A 25,024-nucleotide genomic window follows, 5' to 3' on the forward strand; every position below is an offset into this window, starting at 1 on the left:
ATTTCAATGGAACAGACACAGCCCAGAGCGTGTGAGAAACATCTCATCCGGCCTGCGGTCCTCGTGACTATACTTTTCAAGGTTTGTCCGCTTGCTGCGTTGACGCCAAACCCCCCGTGAGCTGTATAAAGCGGTTGCGATTACCTCGCAATAGTAGCCTGTTCTTGCATGCCTCAGTCGAAGTACAACTTCCGCTGGTATTCTCACATGGAGAAGAGCAAAGGGAATAGAGGCAAGAGAGCGAATCTCAAAGCTCGAGCTCGCGCGACAAGCCCGGATATGATATTGGAGTTCTTGGAACTTCCGCCAGAACTTCGCAACATGGTCTATGACGAACTCTGGAAGATGAACAACCGCATCGCAGCCTATCATACACAAAGTCAGACTGGTATCCTTGCTTACTACGATGGAACGGTATTGGACGAAAGCGACTTGACAACTCGGGAGGCTTGGTACGCAGCCAGATACGAAGACCCTCCGTGGCGTCCAGATCAACACGCCTGTTTACCTATCTGGCTGTTGACGAGTAAAATATTCCTAGACGAAGCTATTGATGTATTCCGGAAACAGGCGCATTGGAACCTCTGGCCAATAGACTATGACGACATTGACCATCATCAACTAGATTCACCAGACACGATGATTATGAGCCCCAAATTTGCCAACTCCATATCATTCGCTCGCCTACCATTCCAACGTCCAGTCCATACGTTCTCCATCATTCACTGAGACGATGGTATAATATATGTTGCATTCGCAATAGATAAGAAAGAGTGGCTTCGATTGCTCGTTAATCACGTAGGAAATGCACCGCAAGCCCACTCGCTCAAAGTCGCTCTTGCAATCCCCAGTATCGGCTTTAGACGCGACGACATGCAGTACCGCGGGGTGAAATTTCGTGTCAAAGTGCATTTCCCCTACAGTCAATTCATCCGGGTGTGCACTGACCTCCAGACGCTCGAAATTGAGCTCTTCCATCTTGATGACTTTGCTGGCGAGATACTGGATATTGAACTTCTCGACCAAGTTCGTGCGCAAGTCAAAGCGCTCCTAGGAAATGACTTTACCGAGATTGTGACGCCGACGGCGACTACGGCGCACGGAGGATACTTTGACGACCGACAGCTGTTTGACCATTTCCTGGTTTACAGCAAGACTTGAGTGAAGAGCATGCTGATACGCTTTTGAACGAAGCAAGGTATCGCAATTCTATCAACAGTTTCATTACATCTGGAATGCGCACGTTTTTTCTGCAGTTTAGACCCGTACTATCGATGGAAGATTGTGAAGTGAGCGCCTGGTGCCAGCGCGTCCAGTGTTGCCACAGCTCCCCAATCGATCTTTCCTTTCAACATTCGAGATCAAAACCGGGCAGCATCCATAAATCTTGACACTGATCATAAAGTACAGCAGTTAGAGAGATAACGGTATTGATGACTTCACTGCTGGAATCTCGAAGTGCAGTCTTCAACGCCGCGTAGTGTCCTAGCTAAGGCCTTGGACAGAGGGCGCCTTGAGCGCCCTCCTGTGGAGCGGCTTTCGTTGTCCGTCAAGACTCGGTACTTTCACCGGAGCAAGAAGTCAATGCGTTCAACAGCAGACCTGTGCACGTCCGTTGCCTGGTGAAAACGGACCTGCACATGTAGAAGTAGCGTTGCTCGTTCCCCTGACTTCTTTACCTCCAGAGAACTGATCTTATCTCTACTCACATAACTGGGCTACTTTCTACCATACATTTCCTTGCAAACCGCGCACCCGACAAGCGTATCAAGCTCCTACGATGTCGGCGCCTGCCATGCTCGACCATACCAAGCTCTTGCCGACTGAGCTGAGACACATGATCTGCGAACTTGTAAGCAGCCATAAACGCTTCCTGTCTTTGTGCGATGTGACGTGCAATTGCTAACGGAAATACAGCTTCCGCAAGATGATCAAAAACATGCTCGTCTGGTCAACAAAGCATGGAGTTCTGTGGCTGGCACAGTACTTTGGAACACCTTCACTACCAATCTCTGGGAGGGCAGCACGATAGATGCGCTACTTCGTTCGGATGATATCTTAGACATGATCAAGGACCTGGATATTCACGGACACAATTATGAGGAAGGTCATTTCCCCACCACTGCGGATATCTCAATTCGTTTTCTTGAGCTTCTGTGCGCGCTACCTCGAAACAGCCTTCGAGCGTTCACGACCACGCTAAATTTTGACGAACGTATGGTTGGTCTTATACTCAAAACTCAATCCCAGCTATCGGAACTTTCGTTTCCTTCAACGACTTTGCACGACAAGCTACTCAAAGGAAATTTAGACAAGCTGGAAGATTTGACACTTCTACCACAAGAAGCAGAATGCCATGCCGATGCCAAATGTTTGGCTTTCACTCCCGTTCTCCGAAGACTCGCAATCAAACCCAAGGCTCAAGATGCACATAACGGAAGACCCTACTCCTGGAGTATGCCAAAACTGGAAGTGCTCTTGGATCTACGCAATATCGAGATCCACTCTGCTTTCATCGAAAAGCAAGAAGATTGCTTCGGCGGTATGACCAACCTGAGTAGCCTACAAAGTCTGCTTCTGAGTAACTGTTCGGATATGCCGCGCACCGTACAGTGCCTCGCCGATGAGTTTCTCAAATGCGACAAGCCCGCACTCAACTCAGTCATCTTCCGACAATTGAGCGTCCTGGGAAGAGAGAAGCCATTTAACACCGAGATCGAATACTTTCTTGAAGCCGTTCCGACACTCGAGACTCTCTGCATCACCACAATCAAGGCCATGCGCCCGTCTATTGCTAGCATCTGCCGCCATGGAGAATCTCTGCGCTACCTGCACATTGATCACTTCCCCAATCTTCACGACTACAGAGGTCTCTATACGGGAAACGTCGAACGTTATACGCCTGAAGAGCTTGAGAGGCTCGTGGCAAGTTGTCCGCACATTGAAGCGCTCAGTCTTAATCTTGTTGATTGGGACCTTGTAAACTATACTGCATATGATACTTTCAATGTGCACGATACTGGACGAGGTTTACAGGAGGATGTGAAAGTTTCCGATCTTTTAGTAGGTGCTCCACGATGACGCCAACATTGGCCGTGAATGACACACTGACTTCATCATAGCTACCTCTCACCCGGCTACGCAACCTCCGCAACCTCCGTATTACCCATCCTTTGTTTCAAGTACAAAATGAGGACGAGGAGGAGATATATGACTACAACATCCACAAACATCAACTCCGCTATCAACAAGTAGCCAATGTCATCATGGAGTTTTTTGCGGACCACAAATCGTCTATCGAGATTCTTGCCTTTGGTCCGGGCTACTGGCCAGAAGATACATACTCGTCGGCAGGCTTCATGGACATGAATGGGCATTCATTTCCCGATTTCTCCTACCGTCGCGGAATACTGACAGTAGCAAAGCGCGGAGGAAAGCAGGTTTCGCGCGCTCTTGCTGTTCCCATGCTAGGACAAGGGCAACATGAGGATATGCTTTTCTGGAAGTAAGCGGCTGGAGACAAAGTGGCCGGGGGATATTCGCGGTGTGTTATGGTGGCAGAGCCATGAGATGGAAGACAATGCATCCTTTGGCCTAGTATGGTCGATACATTTCAGGAAACCCGAGTTTCTTTGTCGCGCACCTAGTGTTCGGGAGAGTTATGGGCGTATCCTGTGTCCTTCTAGAGTGTAGCAGATAACGCGTGTTACTATACAGCTAGGAGGATAGTACCAAAACGTTTCAATACCACAATTTCCATGTCCATTCCTCAAATCCTGCGAAATGCGCGAAATATCGTGATGAGTATTGGGCGAACAGCTCGCGATGACATCACGCGTCGTGCTTTTCCAAATATGGATAGCGTGGCGCACGGGTGCTTGCTGAAGTCAATCTCCGAGCCCCCGAGACGCCTTTTCGTCCACCATCATCTCGCACCATACAGTCGCCTTACCGCCAACTCTCCTCAGTTCCCGCAAATCTGTAGATACTTCTTGTCTTAGTCATATGGCGTCCCCAGGTTTACCATCGTAGCGTGATTTTTATGTCTCGCGACGCGTCCCGTTTAGCCTTCGGTACCCGCTAACCTGACGTACCTCGAACGCTACCAGGAGATGGGCAGTGGTGCTTCCAACAGCTGTTCATGAGGCTCATTGAGGAATAGTATGACCAGATATTGGTCGCTTGATGCAGTGCTGGCAAGTACTTCCATCATGATGTCTTTCGGACGCGTTTTACCTTGGGCCCGACTGGAACTACATGAAGCAGTGACTGCAACGCCTTCACTGACCTGGGTATGCAACCTACAACTGATTGATCATGTCGTCAGTGAATGGGAACTTACTCACGTTGCTCACGCCGCAGCCCTTTGTGGCTGACTTCAGTTTCACTCATTCCACGCTCCTGCCGGTGCAGGGACCAACGCGCGCATCTATCGAATAAGAACCTCACCCGAACTGGCTCTACTACTCATCGACTGATCAACTGACCACACGACTCTACCCTGGACTGCAACATAACCAGCGAATTCATCACCCAAAATGCCGCAAGCATTGGGCGAACTCGACATGGCCCTAGTACCTAGTGTGCAAGGTTACATTGGAAAGCTGCCACAAGAGCTGCGGCTGCAGATTTGCGAACTGGTAAACCATCAGCAAGATCGAATACTTCCATAGTGCTAATGTAGACGCAGTTGCCAGGCCGAGCGCTCAAGAACCTTGGACTGGCCAACAAACGATGGCGAAAGTCTAGTTCGACTGTGCTCTGGAAGACTTTCAGCTCCCATCTCCAGGAACGAGGTCGCAATTTCGACGCGCTACTCTTATCCCCACCTGACGGATTTCTCGATAACGTCAAGAATCTTAAGATTATCCTGTATTCCGAGGTTTCCGAGGTTTCCGAGGTTTCCGAGAAGGTGCTGCAGCTGATCACCGTCCTTGCCCAAAACACATTACGCACCGTGGAGCTACCGACTGTGGACCCCAGCACCTTGGGCCTCTTGATTCGCTCTCAAAATCTGATTGAAGAGCTTGCGTATCAGCAGCCTGCAAAGAAGCATGGCTATGGCTGTCCGGACTCTCGTTTCCTCGTAGGCAACTTGCAAAAGCTTCGAAAATTGACCATTACACCCGCCAACGACGACGACTTTAGTGCGTGGCTTCTCAACACACCAGCTTTGGAGACCCTTAATGTTGCACCCTACATCGAGTCCAATCGATCCAATCCCAAATTCGGACAGCTGGCTTCGCTCAAAAGGTGGAAATATCCTAGTACTTTCATACCTCTGAGGCTTCGACACCTTCGCCTGTCGTACATCAACCTATTCGATGGCCCTTACCATCTGGGGAAGATCACTGATCTCCAGTGTCTCGCAGATCTTGAGATAAGATACTGTATCAATGTCTCGTCCTTTTTAGAGCATTTGAGCATTGAATACTCCGCACTGGACAGCTTCGCTTTGAAGTCGCTGTGTTTGATACAATCTTCCGAAGAACCAGACTTAGTCAAGTTCTTAGACCAGTTTATCGGATGCTTTTCAGGCCTGGAGAGGCTGTTCGTCGCGACTCGAAATCCTCAGCATGTCAATGTGGAGAATATATGTCTACACGGACAAACTCTACAACTTCTCCACTTGGATCCGTTGTATCGTCCACATCGCCTTCCGCTATCCGAAGCCAGGAACCATTGCTACACGGCTACCGAGCTCGAGACACTTCTAGTTGGGTGTCCAAAGATAGAGGAGCTGGGTATCCATGTCGCTGCTATCGATATCAGGTCTATGACCCGTGGCGTACCGTTTCTGTTTCCTCGGGAGGAAAACTTTGCAAAGACTTTGGACGTGATAGCCCGCTTTCCTCTGCTACGCAGCTTGCGCTTTACGCATTTGCTAGCACTGGAGGAGAATATTGAATTCGACAATCCAGTCGAACACGCGGTACAATACTCTCAATTGGCAACCGAGGTCCTACGATACCTAGTAGCGCGAAGTTCGCACGTCGAGGTTTATACTACCAGTCCCACAGTCCCCCCGGGCTACCTTGATATGGTCGAGGACTTCCATGGTCATCAGTGGCCTCGCTACTACTACTTACGTGGAACAATGACCTTACCGTTCCGCGGCCAGCACCGTACTGAGGTCGTGGCGGTAGCAGTCAAGAAGGAGGATATCGCAGGCCACGTTCTGTGCCCAACAAGCTGATGTAGGAAGGAACCGACCGCTGGAAATGCGCACTGATGTCAGCTGGTCATGAGACAACCGTATTTGCCCAGTACTGTGCTTTATCAGAACTATCTTCGAATGAAATATGGCGGGTCTGGCATAACAATGCTATGCGACGAAAAGGGATGCGCGCCTTGGACACCACTAGCCACCGAATTTTGGGACGTAAATAATGGGATGAAGAACTAGAAATGAGGGAGAACGAGGAACGAATGGGTAGCAGACGTGAATGAGTATGTATTTACCCTTCGGCAGCTAAATATCTGTTCTTCCCGACATCGCTTTGCACCCCAACAATCAGTACCAATTCGACAGTCACAGCAACAAGAGCAGCTTCATATAAGAACCCAGACAGCCTCGTACCCGCCAGGCGGTACAGATACACGTCTCAGGGCCCCTGGAGAACAGGACTGGCGAGCACATGAGTATTTAGAAATCCAATTTCGCAAGTGGGATGTTGGATTCATAAAACAGCTTGGAAACATGTGCCGGCCGTCAAACAAAAGCTGTTGTTCTTTTGAAACTTCTCGATATGAGAGGCGAGCAAGAACATATCTGAGTTATCCAGGACTTTTGGTGCACAGCCATGTAATGCGCCAAAAGTATTTTTGGTGTTGCGGACCAGCTGGTGAGTTTGAAGGAGGAAGAGAGCAGTAGCGGTAGTGAGAAGACATTGATTGGCAACTGGAGTTTCATAATCATAACAAAGTGTGAGTGTGTTGTGGAAGCCATTGTTCTTGATGTGTGGTGCTTTGCACTTCGCGGGAAGACAGGCAGGCGAAGACATCAACGAAGGTGCATGCATTTTGGAGTGAGCTTCATGACGCTCTTGGACAGCGGTTTTGGGGTAATTTGGATAGAAAGATCGAGTGCGTGAAGTAAAGGACTTGGAGCGGCAGGCGGGCGGCTTTTATGTCTACTCGTAGCGTTGCAGTATGACGAGATTGCGGGACCAATTTGCGCAGCCATGTAGAGTACGAGTAGCGGCTTTCCGGTGCTTACGTACATTTCAGAAGCGGGAAGAGAAACGCAGACATCATAAGCCCAGTCTTTTCTTTTGTTGCGCACTCATCCAAGACAACGTCGCATTTTTTGGCATGGCAGACCTTTAGGCCGAGGGTATGAAGTAGAAGCTCTGAGGCGATTGTTGAAGAATGATTGTGTCCAGCCGTGGTGTAGTTGTGTAACAAGTTCCTGTGAAAGACCAGGAAAGGCCATGGAGAGCCTCTGCCCAGGTTCAAGACGGATACCGTGAGCAGAAACGGGAGAAGAGGACATGACTGGTCAGGATTCGGATTTTGGTGTACACTCATATTTTCTTCCCGTTCGCTTTTCTGATAATGCGGAGCAGAGGATAGAGAATAGGAAGTAAGAACGAAGCTCGCGAAAGGGGTGTATTTATGCCCAGCGGCAGCACCAAGGCACGGCGAGATACCTCTGCCTCTCAAGCCATAGATCTGCACCTAAGTGCTTTTGATGCGTGTCAAGCAAGTCTGCAGGACGCAAGATCGTGCCGGCCATGATGCTTTTCAGTAATAGCTTTGGATTTAGAAGAGAGCGACAGGCGAGAACATGAGGTCGATGCTTCTGTACTTCGGCGCACACTCATCATAAAGGCGGACCTGACTTTTGGTATATCTCGAATAGTGGTCGGTGGAGAACGGAAGGCAGGAATCCTACGAAAGGCAGGGGTATTTATATGCAAGTGCCGCGCAGTGGCGTGCGAAGAAGAGCGCAGGTCTCACCGGCCATAAAACAACTGGCGAACGTTTTGAATTCGGAAGGCGAGGCAGACCAGAACGGAACATGACAGCTGCGTTTGGGACTTTTCGGATTCCCACACATAGATCTTCAATAACCTGGATTTGGGTTTTCGTAGGCAAATAGTTTGGAGATAGAAGAGAAGTTCATCCAGACAGATGCCACCAGATTTTTGGACTTCCGCGATACAGAAGTAAAGTAGCAAGAGCGAAAGAGCCGGTGCTACTCATGGCGTCCAAGAGTCCTCTTTTTCAAATCGGCCCAGCGAGCGGATGGACAGGCGAGAACATCAGCCAGTGTTTCAAAGTTTTTGGACTCGCACTCATCACGATTAGAGCGTGTAAGTTTTATTTTCGCAAACTGGTGGCTTGAGGATAACAGATGAGAGCTTTGGGAAGGAAGAACCGGGTAGCTTTTATACCGCAGCCAAGGCGAGTGGTGTGGTAGGCAGAGTGAAATGATCGTGCTCGACATAAGTACGAGGCACTGCCTTTTTGAAGTTAAGGAGAGAGATACAGCCGGAGAACATACGCTGGTGAACTTGGTTTTTTGGGTTCACACTCATGTAGGAAATGTTTTTTGATTTGGGTGCTGCGTACTCGCGAGTTGGGCATGGAAGGATGAAGGCTTTGGAGGGACGAAGATGGTGGTATTTATGTCGCAACAGACTAGGAGCAAGCGATCCATGTGGCTTTGTGATAAGCGATAGTGCTGGTCGTATTTATCAACCGTTCCGTTGTTTCAAATCTGGCGAAGAAAGGCAGAGAAGACCATGTTGCTAGTGCGAATTAGTTTTGGGTCCGCACACACATGGATTGGCCGGATTGAAATTTTTGTAAAGCGCCCCAGGAGAATGTTGATAGAAGAAGAGGAGGAAAGCGGCGAGGGAGAAGTATTTATACACAACAGTCGTATATGAGAGCACGGTCATATCAGGTAATAACATGTGTTTGCTGGTGGACTAGATGCGGAAAGAGTGGAGAGGAGAACCACATAAGTCGTTCACGCTTTACTTTTGATTCTGATCAAATTGTTGAAGTTGCGCAAGTCCTCTTACACAGATCCTAGGTAGTTCATCAATGTATTTCTCGCACACACAACATTGAACGTAAAGTCTTTGAATTTTGTAGACCACACAGGCACTCCAACACTCATGAATCGCTATCAAACAGCGTCTCACAAACATGAAATGGTTTTTACTGATTTTTGGTAAATAGAATGCCGAGAATGTTGTTTTGGAAGTCGGAGGCCGGAACCGCACATAGAAGTGATGATGTGCCTTTTAAGAACGCACCAGCCATCGTGCTTTTCATAAATTCATCGCGTTGAGTTTTGAGCATTCGGCAGAGCCAGACTTCTCAACGCACACATACCAACATGACGCGGTCAGTTTGAACTTTTTGGGAGACGAGCAGCGACAGTCTCCCTCCAGAGACATAAATCTTCGCGAAATTCGTTTTCGATGGATAGAAGAAGGGAAGAAGACGAGCGAGCCATGTTAGCGGTCCTTGGGGGTTTTAAATCCTCTCCACATAAAAACTCTTTCGAGTTGTTTTAGTATCTTAGAAGATTAGTGTAGAGATGCTGCGAGGAAAGCAGACACGCCACCCCATGGTTTTATACAATCCAGAATGCCGCTAGTGCCCGTTTGGAAGGCGAAGGAGCAGAAGAAGGACATTTGCAAACACTGTTCCATTTTCTGTAGAAGACACAGAAGCGAACCGACTGACATGTGCCTTTCTTGTCATTTTTTGTAGTGTCCAGACATTATGGTCATATTGCTGACTTTTGATCCAGCGTAATGTGGCAATGTTCTTGATGTTTTTGTAGAAGGCGCAGAAGCGAACCGGCAGACATCCTGCTGAGAGGTGGCCTTTTCAAGTCTCCAGACATCAGAACTCAGCTATTTGGTTTCTAATCCAACATCGTTTGGAATCATGAACGTTTTTGTAGAAGGCGGAGAGGCAAACCGAGAATCATGCATCCGGGTGTAGCGAATTTTTGGGAGAGTTCAGACATGCGAAGTTCATCTGGGGATTTTGAGTATCGCAGAGGAGGAAGATGAAGAAAGGAGTCTCAGTCCACGAGACTGCTTTTATAGTCGCTGCGACGGGGAGAGCAGCGCACTCATGAATACAGCCTCTAAAGTTTTCGTTTTTGCAGTGTACCACAACCCTCCCAACTGCTCACATCGACTGCAGCTTGGCGACTTTCGAAGCAGATCATAGTGAAGAGTTGGAAGTTGTTTTTTGTTTTCCAGGAGACCGACGGGAGAACATGGAAGTTTGCCTCGCGCTTTTTGAAACACGCCATGAGATTGACTACTGCGGGTTTTGGTAATGTGGAAGAAGAAAAGGCAGTTTGATGACCGGCGGAAGAAGCAAATCGGAAAACCTTTATATAGCCATCGAGCTAGAGCAACTAGTCAGTACACCTGCATGACCTCGGGAGCTGCGGCAACTAGACGTTTGCCCCAAAAAACTGCGGGTCAGCCGTAGCCTCCACTGATACCCGTCCGTCAATCGGGATGATCACCACATGCTTCACGTTGTGGCAAATTTAGATAAGACATCATACGAAGTTATGAATGTGTAGCATATAGTACAACACCACACCCATCTTCGCCAAGAAACCCATTCATCTACGAGATCAGTAAACTCTTTCCCATGGTATTCCAACCAGAACCCAGAGAAATGTCTCCCCATGTACGCCCGTTGCGAAAAAAACAGATCCCGTCAAAGCACCCATTATTTCATGAGGTAATACAGTAGTGGTAACCATACCCCATCGATACCATGCCCTTTGCCTAAGCAGATATTTCCCAGAGGATAAAAATGAGCAGTAGAAGCAAGCAACAATGACAACAACAACCGAATTAAGACTCCAAGCTCTTTTTGGGGGGGAAAAGTGTGTGAAAGCGATACGTTGATTTTCGTGGCCGTTCAATGATGGAACGTGACGGTAATCGTAGTGATATGTAACAATGAAAGGCAAAAGTAATAAGTATGGTATATGGACAGTAGAATGCAGGTATGCCGCCGACCCTGGCAGTCAAGTATGGATGTGTAGAACGGAATGTGTGGCGAGTGACGGGTATCGTTCACGGATTACGAGGCCTATGTGGGCGGTATCTCTGGAGGGCGGGTTGCTCTATAGGACGGTGTCCTCGATGCTGACACCGCCAGTGGCGTTGGCGGCGCTGTACTTGCCGTTCGCAAGCACGCTATGTACGGGTTCGTCGACGGTGGAGTTGTTCGTGCTTGGGTGGGAGCTGCTCTGCGGCGACTGCGCAGTGCTGCTGAGAGCGGGTGTGGGCATGGTCGGAGAGTCGATGCGATCGTAGCGGAACATCTTCTTCTCGACCTGGGCATCTGTTAGTCGACTGTCCTGATGGGAAGGTTAGGTCACGCGACAACTTACCGAGACACATTGCTTGCCGGGAATGACTTTCTTGGCCTTTTCAAGCTCAGGCTTGAGTGCTTGGACGAACTTCTCGTAGTCATCGCGATTGAGCGTGTCCAGCATCTTTTGAATGACATAGTTGCCGTAGCCGTCCCTGAGAAGGTTCATGACGTTTGACTCGCCTCGCTCGTTCTTGGCAAGGATTACCGCTACAAGCTCACGACGTTGCGCGTCGTCGCTGCATTTCAGACACTGCTCGACGACGTTGCTGGCGAACTTGTGCTTCGAGAACAGGAGGAATTGCGCCTTGATCAAAGCCACGATCTTAGCCCTGTCTTCAGGCAAGCCGTGCTCGATGACATGCTGAGTGACGTAGTTGCCGTATTGGTCGGTGATGAGCTTGGGTCCCTCTGCGTGTAGCTCGTTCAGGATGAATCTGCGTTGTGGCTCCGGTACCTTCTCAAGTAGTCGCTGAACGACACGGCATCCGTAAGAGTTGACCGAGAGTACGCCGACGTTGCCTCTGAAAGCCTCGACCACCTTCTGAATGTACTGCATTGGTACCCGGTCGATGACCTTCTGGATGACGTGGTTGCCGTTCTGGTCCTTCACGGTCTTGAGAACGTCCTTCTCAAGTTCCTTGACCATCTCGGCTTGTTGCTCGGTAAGTGCGTGCTCAAGCGCCTGGTGTGGTTAGTATCTATGCTCAAGTCGTGGGAAAGGGGAACCTACCTTTTGCACTACTCTGCAAGCGTACATCTGGTTGGCAAGCGCGAGTACGTGGCCCTTCATCTTTGCAACAAGAATCTTCTTTTGGACCTGGTCTCCATGCTCAAAGAACTTCTGGATGACGTAGTTGCCGAAAACATCCTGCATGAGCTGCAGCGCGTTCTCTTCGAGCTCCCTGAAGACGCTCTCCTTGACTTCGCTGTTGGCTGATTCAAGCTTCTGCTGAATGAAGCGGGAGCCATGTTGATCTCCGGCAAACTCAACCACATGGCCTTTGATGTCGGTAAGCTCCCACCGCTTGCTCTGCTTTTGCTCTCTCTTGAAGTTGGACAGTTCAATGCTCATAGCGCCGAGTCCATCACCGACCTGCTGCTCCCGAGGACCCCTGGGTGGCTGCTGTTGGACAGGCTGCATGGGCTGCATCGAAGACACGTTCATGTGCTGTGGTATAGCGGAAAGAGGCAGACCATTGGGGAGACCATACTGGTACTGGTACGGGTTTTGGAGCTGAGCTGCGGGAAAGAGGTGCTGATACTGTTGCTGGTGAAGTTGGCTGGGAGAGATGAAGTTACGCCGTTCCTGTTGCGCCATCTGAAATCCAGCGAGTTTGTTCTGGAGCTGCGTGACACTGTTGGGATGCGCCAACATTTGCTCGCTGGTATACGGGTTGAGACGGTCGTACACAGGCGGTGTGCTCATCTGAGAGTAGAACGGACTCTGACGAACGCCAGTCCCGTTGGGCACGCTCCGACTGTTGTCAAGCTGAGAGGAACGTAGCTGCGAGTTGAGCTGGTGGTTGGGATAACCATCTGGGGTGTATGTGCCTGCATTGCTGAAGTTGCCGTCGTCTGCTCTGGAGAGCGCACCGTTCATGTCCTGCCCGGGTGTTGCTGCTGGCGTGAATGCGTTGATGCTAAACGACCTATTCGGTCCCATGCGCACGTCTTGCTCTTGCTCGTGGCTCAGCCTTCCGAACGTGCCAAACGACTCGCTTTGTATCGACCCGCTTCGTTCTTGGAAGGCACGGCCACTGGCCATCGAAAAGGACGATGCTTGACGGGGAAGCTGAGAGAGCCTAGAAAAGGCATCTGCTGCCTGACCGAAGGGTGCGGGTTCAGCACCATGCCGGGACGGAGGCAAACTTCCGTTTTGTGAACCAGCTCCACTAGAGGATGCGAAGTACTCTGAGTTTGCTACGCTCCGGCGGTCCTCGCTTGGGGAGTGGACGGAGCCTGTGTCTGGCCACGATGTGACGCCGGTATCAGGGCGCTGGGATGTGGCATCTGTCTGGCCGAATCCAAAGTTGGTGAAACCAGTGTTGAGTGAGTCGATCTGGTGCGATGTGAAGGTGGAAGTGGTGGGGTCAAATGGCTTCACCGGCCTCGCGTGTGAGCCTTGGCCTGCCAGCGAGCCCCTCGCAGAGGGGAAGAACGAAGAGGGCGAGTTGTCGCTGTACTGCTGAACGGGCGCTTGAGCGACAGATCGCTTCCGGGCTGGTGATACGCCGGAGCTCCTGGCGTGCGGTATGCTGCCGGATCGGTGTTCACCCCAAGCAGGTCGGGCGGTGGGTCTCCATTCGGTCTCTGAGTTGGCAAGGAGGGAACCTGAGCCGGTCTTGCCTTCGACCAAGTCTGCGGGGGCACCGTTCTCTGGGCGCGGGTCAGCGTTGCAATCGTCATAATTCAAAAGTGGCATACCTCGGGGACGCGAGTTGTCTCTGCCAGCGGAGCCAAGCCCAAACGAGCCGATGGAGTTGTTCCAGATAGTCTTTCCCCACGGGGATGCGTGCGAGCGCTCGGCGTCTGTGCCGTTGAGCGAGATGCCGTTGGAGTAGTCGCGCGGTCGAGTCTGGAGCAAGTGTCAGTACGCCATGCTGCATGCATAGGGAAGTGGCTACCCACATTGGCGGACATGACTGCCATGTTACGGCTGGAATCACCGGGCGTGCTGTTCATTTACAGGCGAGAGTGACGTTATTAGGCGGCGGAGAATATAGTGCAGTCCGGTGGAGGATGCGCGGGGTGGCTTATGCGTGCGCGAGTGCGAGGGTCGGACTAGGCTCAGGCGTCAGCGCAGACAGGGCAGGTGCGGGGGCAGAGAATACGGACGCTCTTTCCAGCCGGTATAGTGAGGGACTATGAATATATTGTGCGGCGGCGTGGTGCACACGGATGCGGCGGCGAACAAAGAGAGGTGGTCGCGGACGTCCGAGGGAGGAGGCTGTGGGTGCGGGCGAGGTATGCAGGTCCGGGTGGGCGATGGGGTCTTTCTAGGCACAGTTCATGCTAGTCTTGAAGCAATGATGTTGCGCGCCAGGCGGGGGACGCATACGGGTGCGATGACCAAATGCAGCGGCGGGGAGTGCAAGGGCGGGAGGCAGGGCACGAATGCAGCGGTGCGGGAGGAGGATATAGATAATGGGCGGGCGTGCGGGCGGTGGGCGTGTGTGTGTGGGCAGGCCGGGCGCGCGAGTTTGGTAGCGGGCGCAGAGGTTTCGGGGCGCAGCCTGAGGGAGAGGGTTGCGCCAGCTGTGGGTTCGGAAGATGTGTTTTTGGTGATGAAGATGCGACTGCCCTGGAGGATAGGATCGGCAACTAAGGGCAACTAAAGCACTGGGGAAACGCTAAGGCTCAGGTTGTACCGAAAGCGTCGCCTAGAGGTCTTCGGGTGCTTGGATGCAGGCCAGGCTTGGGGAGAGGGTCGACGGTGCGATTGGAATCTGAGGTATGATCTCCCTAAGAACAAATATCCTCCGTTTTCTTTCCTCTTGCGCCCACCGGCTGCAATGCGCTCACGTGTGCCAAGAGCGAGTCAGGGACGATGCGGCAACGGAATCCGGACGATCCTCTGTGATGCGAGGTGTCGTTATGGCAGCCTGAGACACTCCCCATGCATGGATAGGAGACCCTCAGCATTATCTACAGGCCCGTCGTGTTTCACCACCACCCTGCCGCCACGTCCAAGCGCACCCTCTGCTACGCCTTCACCCTCCTGCATGCCAGTGTTTGCCGTCGGGACAAGATTCTTGGTAGCCACAGGACTTCGGTAGCCAACCCACGCCCACCATGTGTTGCCCTCGTCGACTTTTCTGCGATGACCAATTGACCTCTGTCTGCTTACTTGGAGCGAATTGGTCGACCTCGATGCAGCCTGAGTGACATGCATGGACATAGGAACTCGTCGACGTGATTGCCTGGAGGCACAGCAGACGATGCACGGCAACTACGGTCGCACTCGCTGTGAGTTTGATCGATGAAGAAAAGCCTTCTCACGCTCGTGACCTAGATCATCCATGGATTGTCCTCGCTGCCAGCACTCCCTGCAAATATAACGCCTCCTAGCTGCGGGTTTGCGCTGCAAGGCTGCAAGTCGGATGCGAGGCGTCCAGTGAGCCTCCCATCTCCGCTCTGTGTTCATAGCCGTGCTGCGCTGGCGGGCCAACAGGCAGAGCAAACTGCTGCAATCGCCAAGTGCTTTCTTCGTGATAAAGTTCCTCCTCTGACTGTGTTCGTCGTGGAGCTTCACATCTACACCGCTCTTGTTGGGTTGACTGGTGTTACACACGATAAGCCACCGTTGATCGCCGCGAGGTCACGATGGAACACCATCCAGTGCCATGTAGCTGTCTGAGAAGAGCCGGTGACAGCATTTCCCCTCAATCGCAGACAGTTCATCGCTTCTAGAAGACGACATGCGACAGCCCCAGAGTCAAGGGGTCACTTGGCGTCAGGCAGGCGGGAAGGCATCAAACGTCCCGAAGGCTCAAACGCAGGGCCTGACGATGAGATGTTTAACGGCGGGGACAGGAACCGAGTGGGCGCAGTGGAGAAGCCAAGTGCCGGCCTGGCTGCATCCGTAGGACCATGACGAATTCCCTCGTGTCACTTGCGCGCTGCTGACGACTGCGACGCTGCAGGTGGAGCGGAAGCCTTATGCCAACCTTGGGGTGATGAAGGGCTGCCTCAAGGCTTTGTCGAACGCAAGAGAGACGTGCCTGAGGAGGCTCGAGTTCCATCACCACACGGTGCTCCCTGCGCCAGCCTTGGAAGTGGTCCACAAATCCATCGTTCATTACGCGCGTTGCTGTGGCATGTGCTATCGACCAGCATAATCCTGCATCGCTCCGCACTCGGGCAAGACGTTCGTCTCAGCCAGCGCTGTCAACTCGTCTCCACGCCGTTGTCACAATCAGTCTAAAACACGTCGCGTCTCGTACTCGATAAGCTTAACGCAACATCCAGATTGGCGTCGTGAGGGTGACAGTACATAGTCTGGGGCGGTCGCCTCAACCGAAGCGCAATAGGAGTACGTGCTGGCCACGATCCACTGGCGATCCACACCGGAGAGTCTCGACCTCTGGCTAAATCCCACCCCCGTCATTCGTTATTACCGCCCCTTGCATATCAGAAAATACTCCACGCGCTATAACCGTTGTTTGTTTTGCTCTGTTTGCGGCGACGGCGTTTTTACTTTGGCTCGGGTTTGGGAACCATCGCAGAAGGACGACCCTGATTGTTGTGGTCTCGTGCGGCAGCGGCGGGGAGATCGCTGGCGCCAGCGAAGCCAAAAATAAGATCGAGAGGATGAGCGTGCTACCGTCATCTTATTGTGCCTCACGGACGCGGCTTAGCGTGGGCGGCTTCCTCTCCTAAACTAGGTAAAGAGGAAGGTGCGCGCCTTAGTGCCGATCGCTGATTCGCTATCAGTGCATCGTACCTGCATTTTGCATTGGTGACCGCAAGGCGGTTCAAAATAACGTTGGTTCCCATCTCGACCTCCTTGCTCACCTCCTCCACGGTCTCGCCCACCTTCACTCATTCTTCCCTCGTCGACTTATCGCTTCACTCTTTCAGCGATATCTCGCATTACGCTCTTTCCCACCTTGTGTCTCTCGTTCTCTATCAACTCACCAGCTTGCGAACCGACGGTGCTATCAGGTGCGTATCCGCTTGTTCCCGTTGGCGTCCGTCACATTCCGCCAAGCCTCCGCGCGAATGTACAATCACAACACCGAACAGAAGCAATGCGAGCGGGACAATGAGGACTAACATGCAAACAGCAACTACACTCCTTAATCAACACTACCAACCTCAGAGTTATCTGCACGCCATCGACACGCCCTAACGAAACACAATACCACCATATCATAATGATGAACATCAACCTTATCAAGCGCAGCGAGGATGGCAGCCTTAGCTCTACCCACCTCGCCCTGCTCGTTACCCTCATGATGCTTGTTCTCCTCGGCATGCTGTGCATAGGAGGCCTCATGTTCCTCCGCAGCGTCCGCAGAGGCAGGAAACAAGCCGCGGCCGACCCGGAACTCCCCATCTACGAAAAGCGCCAATCAAATGTCAACCGCCTGACTATCACTGCGATGCCTTACAAGGGTCGGGAATCCGTCATCACCTACTCCGAAAAGCAGAACCTCATGGACAGCCCTACCAGCCCGGTACCCGAGATCCGCATCACCTTCCCCGACGAGGTCGACGAGTCCGGCAAGCAACAATCGGGTCGCGTTGTCGTCGTTCGCGTTGGAGACCACAGTGTCGGACTGGAGCCTGTACAAGAGGACCTCCCAGCCTACCAGCGCGACGCATCAGACCGCTTCGACTCGCTCGACCTGGATCGCATGGGCGGACTGAAGGAGAAGGACGACAAATACTACTCATGAATCTCATGACACCAACCTCAACACCCGGCTAGACTGCTGCTACGGAAAGTCTAGCAGCCCGGGCCTCCCAGCCACTTGGCTACGACCGACTACCCTTGATGACGGCTATACCGCGCTGATTGTCAGCTTCTCCGTTCCTGCTGAAGCTGTGGCATAGCCGGCAGGGCACACCATTTATGTATATTCTCGGAGTTGACTGGCCATTTTGCTGTATACCCCCTGATGATTGGCCATCTCTTCAACGAGGTTTCTACACCTCTTACATAACTCTTATTCACTAATGTATGATATACAACTCACTCTCTAGCGACTGCGCAGAGCAGCATGAGAGCCAATACAATCCTTTGTCAAGACATACAAAACGCGTGCATTCGATCGTGATGTGAAGTTGACGTGAGTGAACCAGCGCATGCAGGGTCTTTGGGTATTCTGGTACGAACGGGAAGCATGCAGGCATGATGTCAAGGCTCGTATTACAAGTCCCAAGCACAGCTAGCGACGGGCGCGAGGCGCGTACCTCGATGGCGGATGCATGACATCGGAGGCTCGGCGAAATGGGTGATCCACTTGTGGATGCTTGCGACACATCCTCACTTTTGTAAACAGCGCACCAACTTTCTCCCCATGGATTCTGTCGCTCCTTGAGGCCTCTTCAGCCATTTGAATCCCATTGAATCTCCATTTGGCATTTGCTAAGCGCCAATTGGCCACCCCTCTCTATCCGCCATGGAGAAAGGCGAGGTCTTCACGCCTCTGTCCGACATCACCGCCGGCCGGAGCACCGCGCCCAAGGTTCAGAAGCCGGCGCAACAGCCACAACAGCAGCAGCCGTCGCAAGGTCAGCGGACGGCTGTACATGACCCTGATAAGGCGAAGAGGCTTGGGCAGGTGCACTTCAAGGCTGCTCATGGCATCATTGTCGCTTTCTTTACTTTCATACTGTAGGTTTCTCCATCGCAGCCCTCGCCCGGCTTTCCCCTCAAGACAGACATCGCTAACGGTTACCAGAATACTTCACATCCTCGGTATCTACCTCTTCACCAGCGGCTTCCTTCTCACGCGATTGGTGCTCGACCACAAGTCAGAATGCGCCCTCCCCCCAATCGACTCTGCGAACGCGTACACCCCGGGCGACGCGGAAAAGGGGTGCTGGCACCCGAAGACATTCAACAAAGCAGTCGTCATCATCGTCGACGCGCTGCGATATGACTTCACTGTGCCCTTCCCCGAACAATTCGAACCTGTCGACCTCGCTGTCGAAGCCGAGAACCCGTCCCAAGCCCCTCCAATCGCCCCGCGCCATTTCCACAATGCGTTCCCCGTTCTATACGAGACGGCGAGGAATCAGCCTCAGAACGCGTTCCTCCTGCCCTTCATCGCCGACCCGCCGACGGCCACGATGCAGAGGTTGAAGGGGCTCACAACGGGTACGTTGCCCACCTTCATCGATGTGGGCAGCAACTTTGCGGGCCAGGAGATTCTTGAGGATAACTTGGTTGGACAATTGAAGAATGCGGGCAAGAGGATGGTTCACCTCGGTGACGACACATGGCACGCTCTTTTCCCGGACTACTTCGAGCCGAACCTGACGCACGCGTACGATTCGTTCAACGTCTGGGACCTACACACTGTCGACTATGGCGTGAGTGAGCACATTTTCCCACTTTTGCAGGCTGAGAATGCCGACAAGTGGGATGTCATATTCGGTCACTATCTGGGCGTGGACCACGCTGGACACCGTTACGGACCCGATCACCCTGCCATGGCCGCGAAGTTGAGCGAAATGGACAAGGTCTTCCAGCGCATGATTAGAAGCATCGATGACGACACTCTGTTAGTTGTTATGGGAGATCACGGTATGGACGCAAAGGGTGACCATGGAGGAGAGTCGGATGATGAGATCCAGGCTGCGCTGTGGATGTACTCGAAGAAGGGTATATTCGGGCGCAGCAACCCTGCCTATGTCGCGCCTCCGGCCAATGCGAAGACCCGGCCAGTGGGACAGATCGATCTAGTCCCGACTCTCTCGCTTCTTCTAGGCATGCCCATACCCTTCAACAACCTCGGAAAGCCCATCGAAGAGGCTTTCATCGGCAAGGACGGCGCTGACTACAAAAACTTGGCGACCGTCAACCGCCTGACCGCTGCTCAGATCCACAACTACCAACATGAGTATGCCAAGGTTCGTGGCATTGCTGATAGCGCACGAGCTTCTTCGCTTGCCCTTTGGAAGAACGCAAATGACGCTTGGAACTCGCTCGGAAAGTCCAAGGCCAACAGTGAAGAGATGCGCCAGGCGTACGAAGCTTTCGGTGACTACCAGCGTGATACGCTCCGCATCTGCCGCGACCTTTGGGCTCGATTCGACGTCCCTAGGATGGTCAGTGGTGTCACAGTCTTGGCCGCCAGTCTGATCGTAGTCGCGCTCTACGCTAGAATCCTCCATGGAGATCGTGCCGACGTAACTCCCGTCTTCTTCACTCGAGGTGCTATTGGTCTGGTTCTCGGAGGTATCGTAGGTGTGGGCTTTACTATCTTCATGCCAGTGGACACCAAGTCGCACGTCCTTGTCCTCTCCTCTGCTCTCACTGGAATCGTCGGCTGTGCTTCTACTTTCTACTCGCTGAGTTACCGCCTCATGCCTCCGATGCCAAACAGCATTTGGGGCTGGACGAGTGTCATCTTCACTCTTGCGCTCTCTGGCGGCTTTGCAGCCAACTCATTCACCATCTGGGAGGACGAGATTCTCCTGTACTTCCTAACCACCTTTGGTGTTCTTGCGCTTATCTCGTCCTTCCGTCGAAAGAGTATTTCAGACCGGACTCTGGGCGCTTACCACTCCATCTTGTTCACCATCTTGCTCAGGGTTGCTAGCTTCTCGAGACTATGCAGAGAAGAGCAGATGCCATATTGCAAGTCCACATACTACGGATCCGCTTTGTCCACTACATCAGCACCGTGGCAACTTGCCATTCCCGTAGCCGCCGCCATCCTCATCCCCACATTCATCAAGAGCTACTACGACGGCACCAAGAGCTACCAGCACTACGCGACCCTTTGGATAGGTCTCGCACTGCGCTTCGGTCTAATGATGTCCGCCGCATACTGGGCCCTCGACGCCGCCGACGACGGCGAATGGGCCCCCGGCTGGGAAAACATCATCCGCATCACCAAGCGCTTCCTCGCCCAGATCGTGCTCGCCATCAGCATGGCTTTTGGGTACTCAATCTACAACTGGTCCAAGCCGCTCCTCAACGTCATCATCAACAAAGACGGCGGCGTCGACGAGAACGGCGCCCCAAAGGAAGAAGTCATCATCCACGGTTTCGCAAACGTCCACGGCTCGCGCTACGCCCTCCTCATCACAATCTGGTACCTCGCCGTCGCCGTCCTGCAAAAACCCATGGGCGCAGGTGCAATTGGCATCTTAGTCTGGCAACTCTTCTCCCTCTTCGAAATCATCGACACGAATAACCTGCGTCAATCCGCCATCGGCCCCGTTGTCCTCGGCCTCCTCGGCTCCTTCCACTTCTTCAAAACAGGCCACCAAGCCACCCTCTCCTCCATCCAATGGGAATCAGCATTCATCCCCTTGACCAAGATACGTTACCCATGGACCCCGATCATCGTCATCCTCAACACGTTCGGCGCACAGATTCTTTGTGCTATTGCGGTACCCGCGTGTGTGCTTTGGAAGGTTAAACCCCAGAAGAAGGGTCTGCTTAGTGTGGTTACGAAGGCGGTGGCTACTCACATTTTGTTTTATGCGACTGTTAATCTGGCGACGACGATGTGGGCGGGGCATCTGAGGAGGCATCTTATGCTTTATAGGATCTTTTGTCCTAGGTTTATGGTTGGGGCTGTGGTGTTGTTGGTTGTGGATGTGGTGTTGATTGTTATTGCGCTGTGGGGGACTAGGATGAGTATGTTGAGTACGGCGGAGGTGTTTGGGTTTGGGGGGTAGATGGGATGGTGGTGAGAGATCGATTGGGGGGAGGAGAATTGGAAGTTGCATACTGGCACCGGCTTGGTCGTTGTAATAGCATCGCGTGCAGCGTCATTTCTGTTTTTCTGGTGTTCAATGTAAGGAGCTCATGGAAGGTATCCCATGTGCAACTTCGCAATTCGCTCCTTCCTCACGCCGTCTTCTTGTTCCGTCATCTTGGTTCTTGCCGTTCGCTCCTGCTCCTTCCGGTTCCAAACGCGCCAGATTGGCCCAGATTGGCCCTGCGGCGCCCCGCGCCATACCGCTCTCTTACCTCTTACCTTTAGCCATCCTCTCGCGGTCCTCCTGCCAATACGTTGGCAACCTATTACATCACCCGGTGTCACACGGCGGCGAAGTCAGGTAAAGGTAAAGGCAAAAGCAGCCGCCCCCATCGCTCCTGCCACCGCCTGTCCATATAAAGCATCTTTCCTGGCCTATCCTCCATCTCTCCTCCACCACACTTGGTCCGCGCCCAAAAAGCATACTTATTGCCCAGTTGTTCTGGCACTCTCTTACCGAGCAACCCTCAACGAAGGATCACTATTCCACTGGACTTTGACGCGCGCTCGGTAAGAATTACCATTTGCGACGCAGCCAAGCCTATCCCTGACATAGGTGTGCGCTTGACCAAGGCGCTGAAGAAGCCGGTCAGTCTTGAGTTCTTTGTTAGTGTTGTAATGGCATGATACTGACTGTTGCTGCAGGTCGCTGCGACGACTACAACACTCCATATATTGGAACTGGACTTCGATCTCCACTTCACTTTGCTACAGCTCGGATCTGCAACCCAACAAACACATACGATTTGCTCCCCTACTCGCGCAACATGGCTATGCCGTCTCAGCAGGTCGAAACCGCAGTGACTCAGTACCAAACGGCGGACGACTTTCCTTATGGCATCCTCACTGAAGAGGACATGTTTGACGATGCGACTGGTGCGGTACCAACCAAGGGCCTGGGTACACCGCTCAGTCTCAAGGATCGCACCCTAAGACGCCTCTCGAAGATGCTGGGTGCGGAAGCCACCGTACAAAATGTACCCACTGAAAATGGCATCCACATCTTGCTCTCACGAAGCCAAGACTCGGTCCGCTCTAGCGTTCTACTGGACGAGCAGCTGCGAAAACACGTGCGCGAACTCGAAGTTTCGCTGAAGTCCATTGCGCAGGGACCTGGTATGTCTGTCATGTTTATACACACAGATTTCTCACTAATACATTTAGGTCAACTTTGCAATGACGCATGCGAAGACCTCTGGGAGATCATCCTTGTGTCCAACTACGGCAAAGCCGATCTAGTCATCCAAGCTCTCCAAAAGCTGTTCAAGCACAATCAAGGCACTTTTGACCATCTCGTGACCAGGATGTTCGGCATCGACGATATCGATAGTAAAGGCTCAAAGCTAGACCGAGAGCTCGGCGATCATATCATCATCATGGCTCAACACGTCAACGGCTTCGATGGTTCGATGAAAGAATGGAACACGCTGATCCGCTTTGCTGCCACGATGACAAAGACACTGTCCAACCTACGAGACCGAATGAAATACATTGTTGAGAAGAGCGCGTTCGCTGACAAGCTTTTCGGGCTTATCTGCCAACTTGGTTTTCCTGAGCGTGTCTATGCTACTTTGGTACGGAGTGCTAGAGCTTCACAAAAGTTCAGGAACGTCACGTTCCATTTGGGGCCCCCCTCACCGGCAAAGACTGTCTCATTTGCAAGCCCGCTAGTGACCGCGACGCCACGAAGCACCATCGTGCGCTCTTCACCATCAAAAGAGAAGTCGAAGCAGGTACTGCGATACGAAGCCACGGCGGACGCAACAGCGACGACAGCGCCTGCCTTTCTCTCTTTTCTTCCTCCTCCCCCTTCAGCTGTCCAGCGCTACCTGCCTCGAAAAGACCGGAACCTCGCCCTTAGTCGCCTCGAGCCTGCTGAAAAGCAGATGACCGCACAACTCGCCGATACCGTGCTCAAAGGAAATCTGCTATCTACGCAGACAGCCGTGTGGTACAATTTCGGCTTCGTCACCGCCAAGGATGAGGACCAAGAGCGACAACTTGCAGGCCTGTATGCCAAACTACTGAAGGAGGCCGATGATCCTGAAGCCACATTCTGCGAGCTTCAAACCGCCCTCAAGACCAACTCCATCGTCAGCGTCTTTGACAAGTACAACTACGCCCAATTTCGCGAACTGTTCCCGTGCCTGGACACCTTCTTGACCACACCACCACACAAGCGCTCCACCGTATGGCGTCTACGGCAATTCATCCTAGACCCATCCGATGACGAACCGCCCCCATGTCTACAGCGCGACTACGGCTTCAAGTACTGTCGCCAACGCGAAGAGGTCCTCCGGCTCAAGGAGATTCACACCAATGCGCTGGAGAAGATGGGGCCGAAAAGCCTCCATGAATCCTGCGTCAACGGCCGACTATACGAGAATGCGGTACGAGAGGGAGTCGTCGTTGCTGGCAAGGACAAGCGTTTCTTGGCGAATGACTATCCGTCACCGTTTGTTGGTCTGGACAGTCCACGTGGCCTTGAGCCATATCTTGGCCGTTTCTACAAGCAGAGCTTGAAGCTGTAGGTGAGGACGAGGATGAGGGCGGCGGATATGATGCGCACGGCGGCGAGCCTTGATCATCCGCTTGACAAGCTCTAGGAGAAGGGCTTGAAGCGATCACTAGGGTTCTGGCTTCCCTGCGCTTAATGCGGGATGACGTGTGCATGTCCATCGGGCGATGATTCCGGGCATGGGTTTTGCTTTCGGAATTTGCGGTTTGGTAAGTGGCCTCCACGGACCTCATGGCCACAAAAAAAGGCGTTGCAGTATACCCATGAGTTCTGGTGCCAAGGAAGGCGGCTGCGTGGACATGACTTGGACGATCGACTCTTTTGACTTGCTGCTTATCATTTTGAGTATCTCAAAAGTTGGGTTTTGCGTGCGGAAATGGGTATCTGGAACTTCTTTTAGCATCAAGTTATGCAGCGGCTGAGGCATGCAATCTATTCACTTTGAAACATACCTCCTCTTGGTCAACTCGTGATGCCTTGGATGCGCGTTGATGGACTGGTCATGCTTTTCCGCATCTTTGTTCTTTTGAATCTGGATTTACTCACTCATTCCCGCCATCGCCGTCAAGAGATTGATGCACGTGACATGGCAGCCTGTGGACGCATATATAAACCCACCCTTCGTACCATATCTTCTTCTCCATCATACACCTACTTTTCGGGTCTCTTTTCAAAA

The 25,024-nt window shown here is 52.4% G+C and overlaps 7 protein-coding genes across 7 annotated transcripts; 6 read left to right on the forward strand and 1 right to left on the reverse strand.

Moving 5' to 3' along the window:
- Positions 1 to 207: 207 nt before the first annotated feature.
- On the forward strand, positions 208 to 1,161 carry J4E79_009329 (uncharacterized protein; the record flags this gene model as incomplete). The annotated part of the gene is made up of 2 exons (XM_049358175.1): positions 208 to 414; positions 955 to 1,161. 2 exons carry the CDS (start codon positions 208 to 210, stop codon positions 1,159 to 1,161), a joined length of 414 nt encoding a protein of 137 aa, XP_049207391.1.
- Positions 1,162 to 1,837: 676 nt separating this feature from the next.
- Positions 1,838 to 3,509, forward strand: J4E79_009330 (uncharacterized protein; the record flags this gene model as incomplete). Its single annotated transcript, XM_049358176.1, has 3 exons — positions 1,838 to 1,852; positions 1,918 to 3,063; positions 3,123 to 3,509. The coding sequence occupies 3 exons, from the start codon at positions 1,838 to 1,840 to the stop codon at positions 3,507 to 3,509; spliced, it is 1,548 nt and encodes a 515-aa protein (XP_049207392.1).
- Positions 3,510 to 4,538: 1,029 nt separating this feature from the next.
- J4E79_009331 (uncharacterized protein) lies at positions 4,539 to 6,196 on the forward strand (the record flags this gene model as incomplete). Its single annotated transcript, XM_049358177.1, has 2 exons — positions 4,539 to 4,640; positions 4,691 to 6,196. 2 exons carry the CDS (start codon positions 4,539 to 4,541, stop codon positions 6,194 to 6,196), a joined length of 1,608 nt encoding a protein of 535 aa, XP_049207393.1.
- A 4,932-nt stretch (positions 6,197 to 11,128) lies between these two features.
- Positions 11,129 to 14,022, reverse strand: J4E79_009332 (uncharacterized protein; the record flags this gene model as incomplete). The annotated part of the gene is made up of 4 exons (XM_049358178.1): positions 11,129 to 11,341; positions 11,399 to 12,064; positions 12,113 to 13,957; positions 14,011 to 14,022. 4 exons carry the CDS (start codon positions 14,020 to 14,022, stop codon positions 11,129 to 11,131), a joined length of 2,736 nt encoding a protein of 911 aa, XP_049207394.1.
- A 3,236-nt stretch (positions 14,023 to 17,258) lies between these two features.
- On the forward strand, positions 17,259 to 17,783 carry J4E79_009333 (uncharacterized protein; the record flags this gene model as incomplete). The annotated part of the gene is made up of 1 exon (XM_049358179.1): positions 17,259 to 17,783. The coding sequence occupies one exon, from the start codon at positions 17,259 to 17,261 to the stop codon at positions 17,781 to 17,783; it is 525 nt and encodes a 174-aa protein (XP_049207395.1).
- A 726-nt stretch (positions 17,784 to 18,509) lies between these two features.
- J4E79_009334 (uncharacterized protein) lies at positions 18,510 to 21,747 on the forward strand (the record flags this gene model as incomplete). The annotated part of the gene is made up of 2 exons (XM_049358180.1): positions 18,510 to 18,724; positions 18,792 to 21,747. The coding sequence occupies 2 exons, from the start codon at positions 18,510 to 18,512 to the stop codon at positions 21,745 to 21,747; spliced, it is 3,171 nt and encodes a 1,056-aa protein (XP_049207396.1).
- An 850-nt stretch (positions 21,748 to 22,597) lies between these two features.
- J4E79_009335 (uncharacterized protein) lies at positions 22,598 to 24,361 on the forward strand (the record flags this gene model as incomplete). The annotated part of the gene is made up of 2 exons (XM_049358181.1): positions 22,598 to 22,946; positions 22,995 to 24,361. 2 exons carry the CDS (start codon positions 22,598 to 22,600, stop codon positions 24,359 to 24,361), a joined length of 1,716 nt encoding a protein of 571 aa, XP_049207397.1.
- Between the last annotated feature and the right edge of the window lie 663 nt (positions 24,362 to 25,024).

This window comes from Alternaria viburni, assembly GCF_023758015.1.
Source record: "Alternaria viburni strain BMP 2772 chromosome Unknown scaffold_24, whole genome shotgun sequence".
In the NCBI taxonomy this organism is placed as follows: domain Eukaryota; kingdom Fungi; phylum Ascomycota; class Dothideomycetes; order Pleosporales; family Pleosporaceae; genus Alternaria; species Alternaria viburni.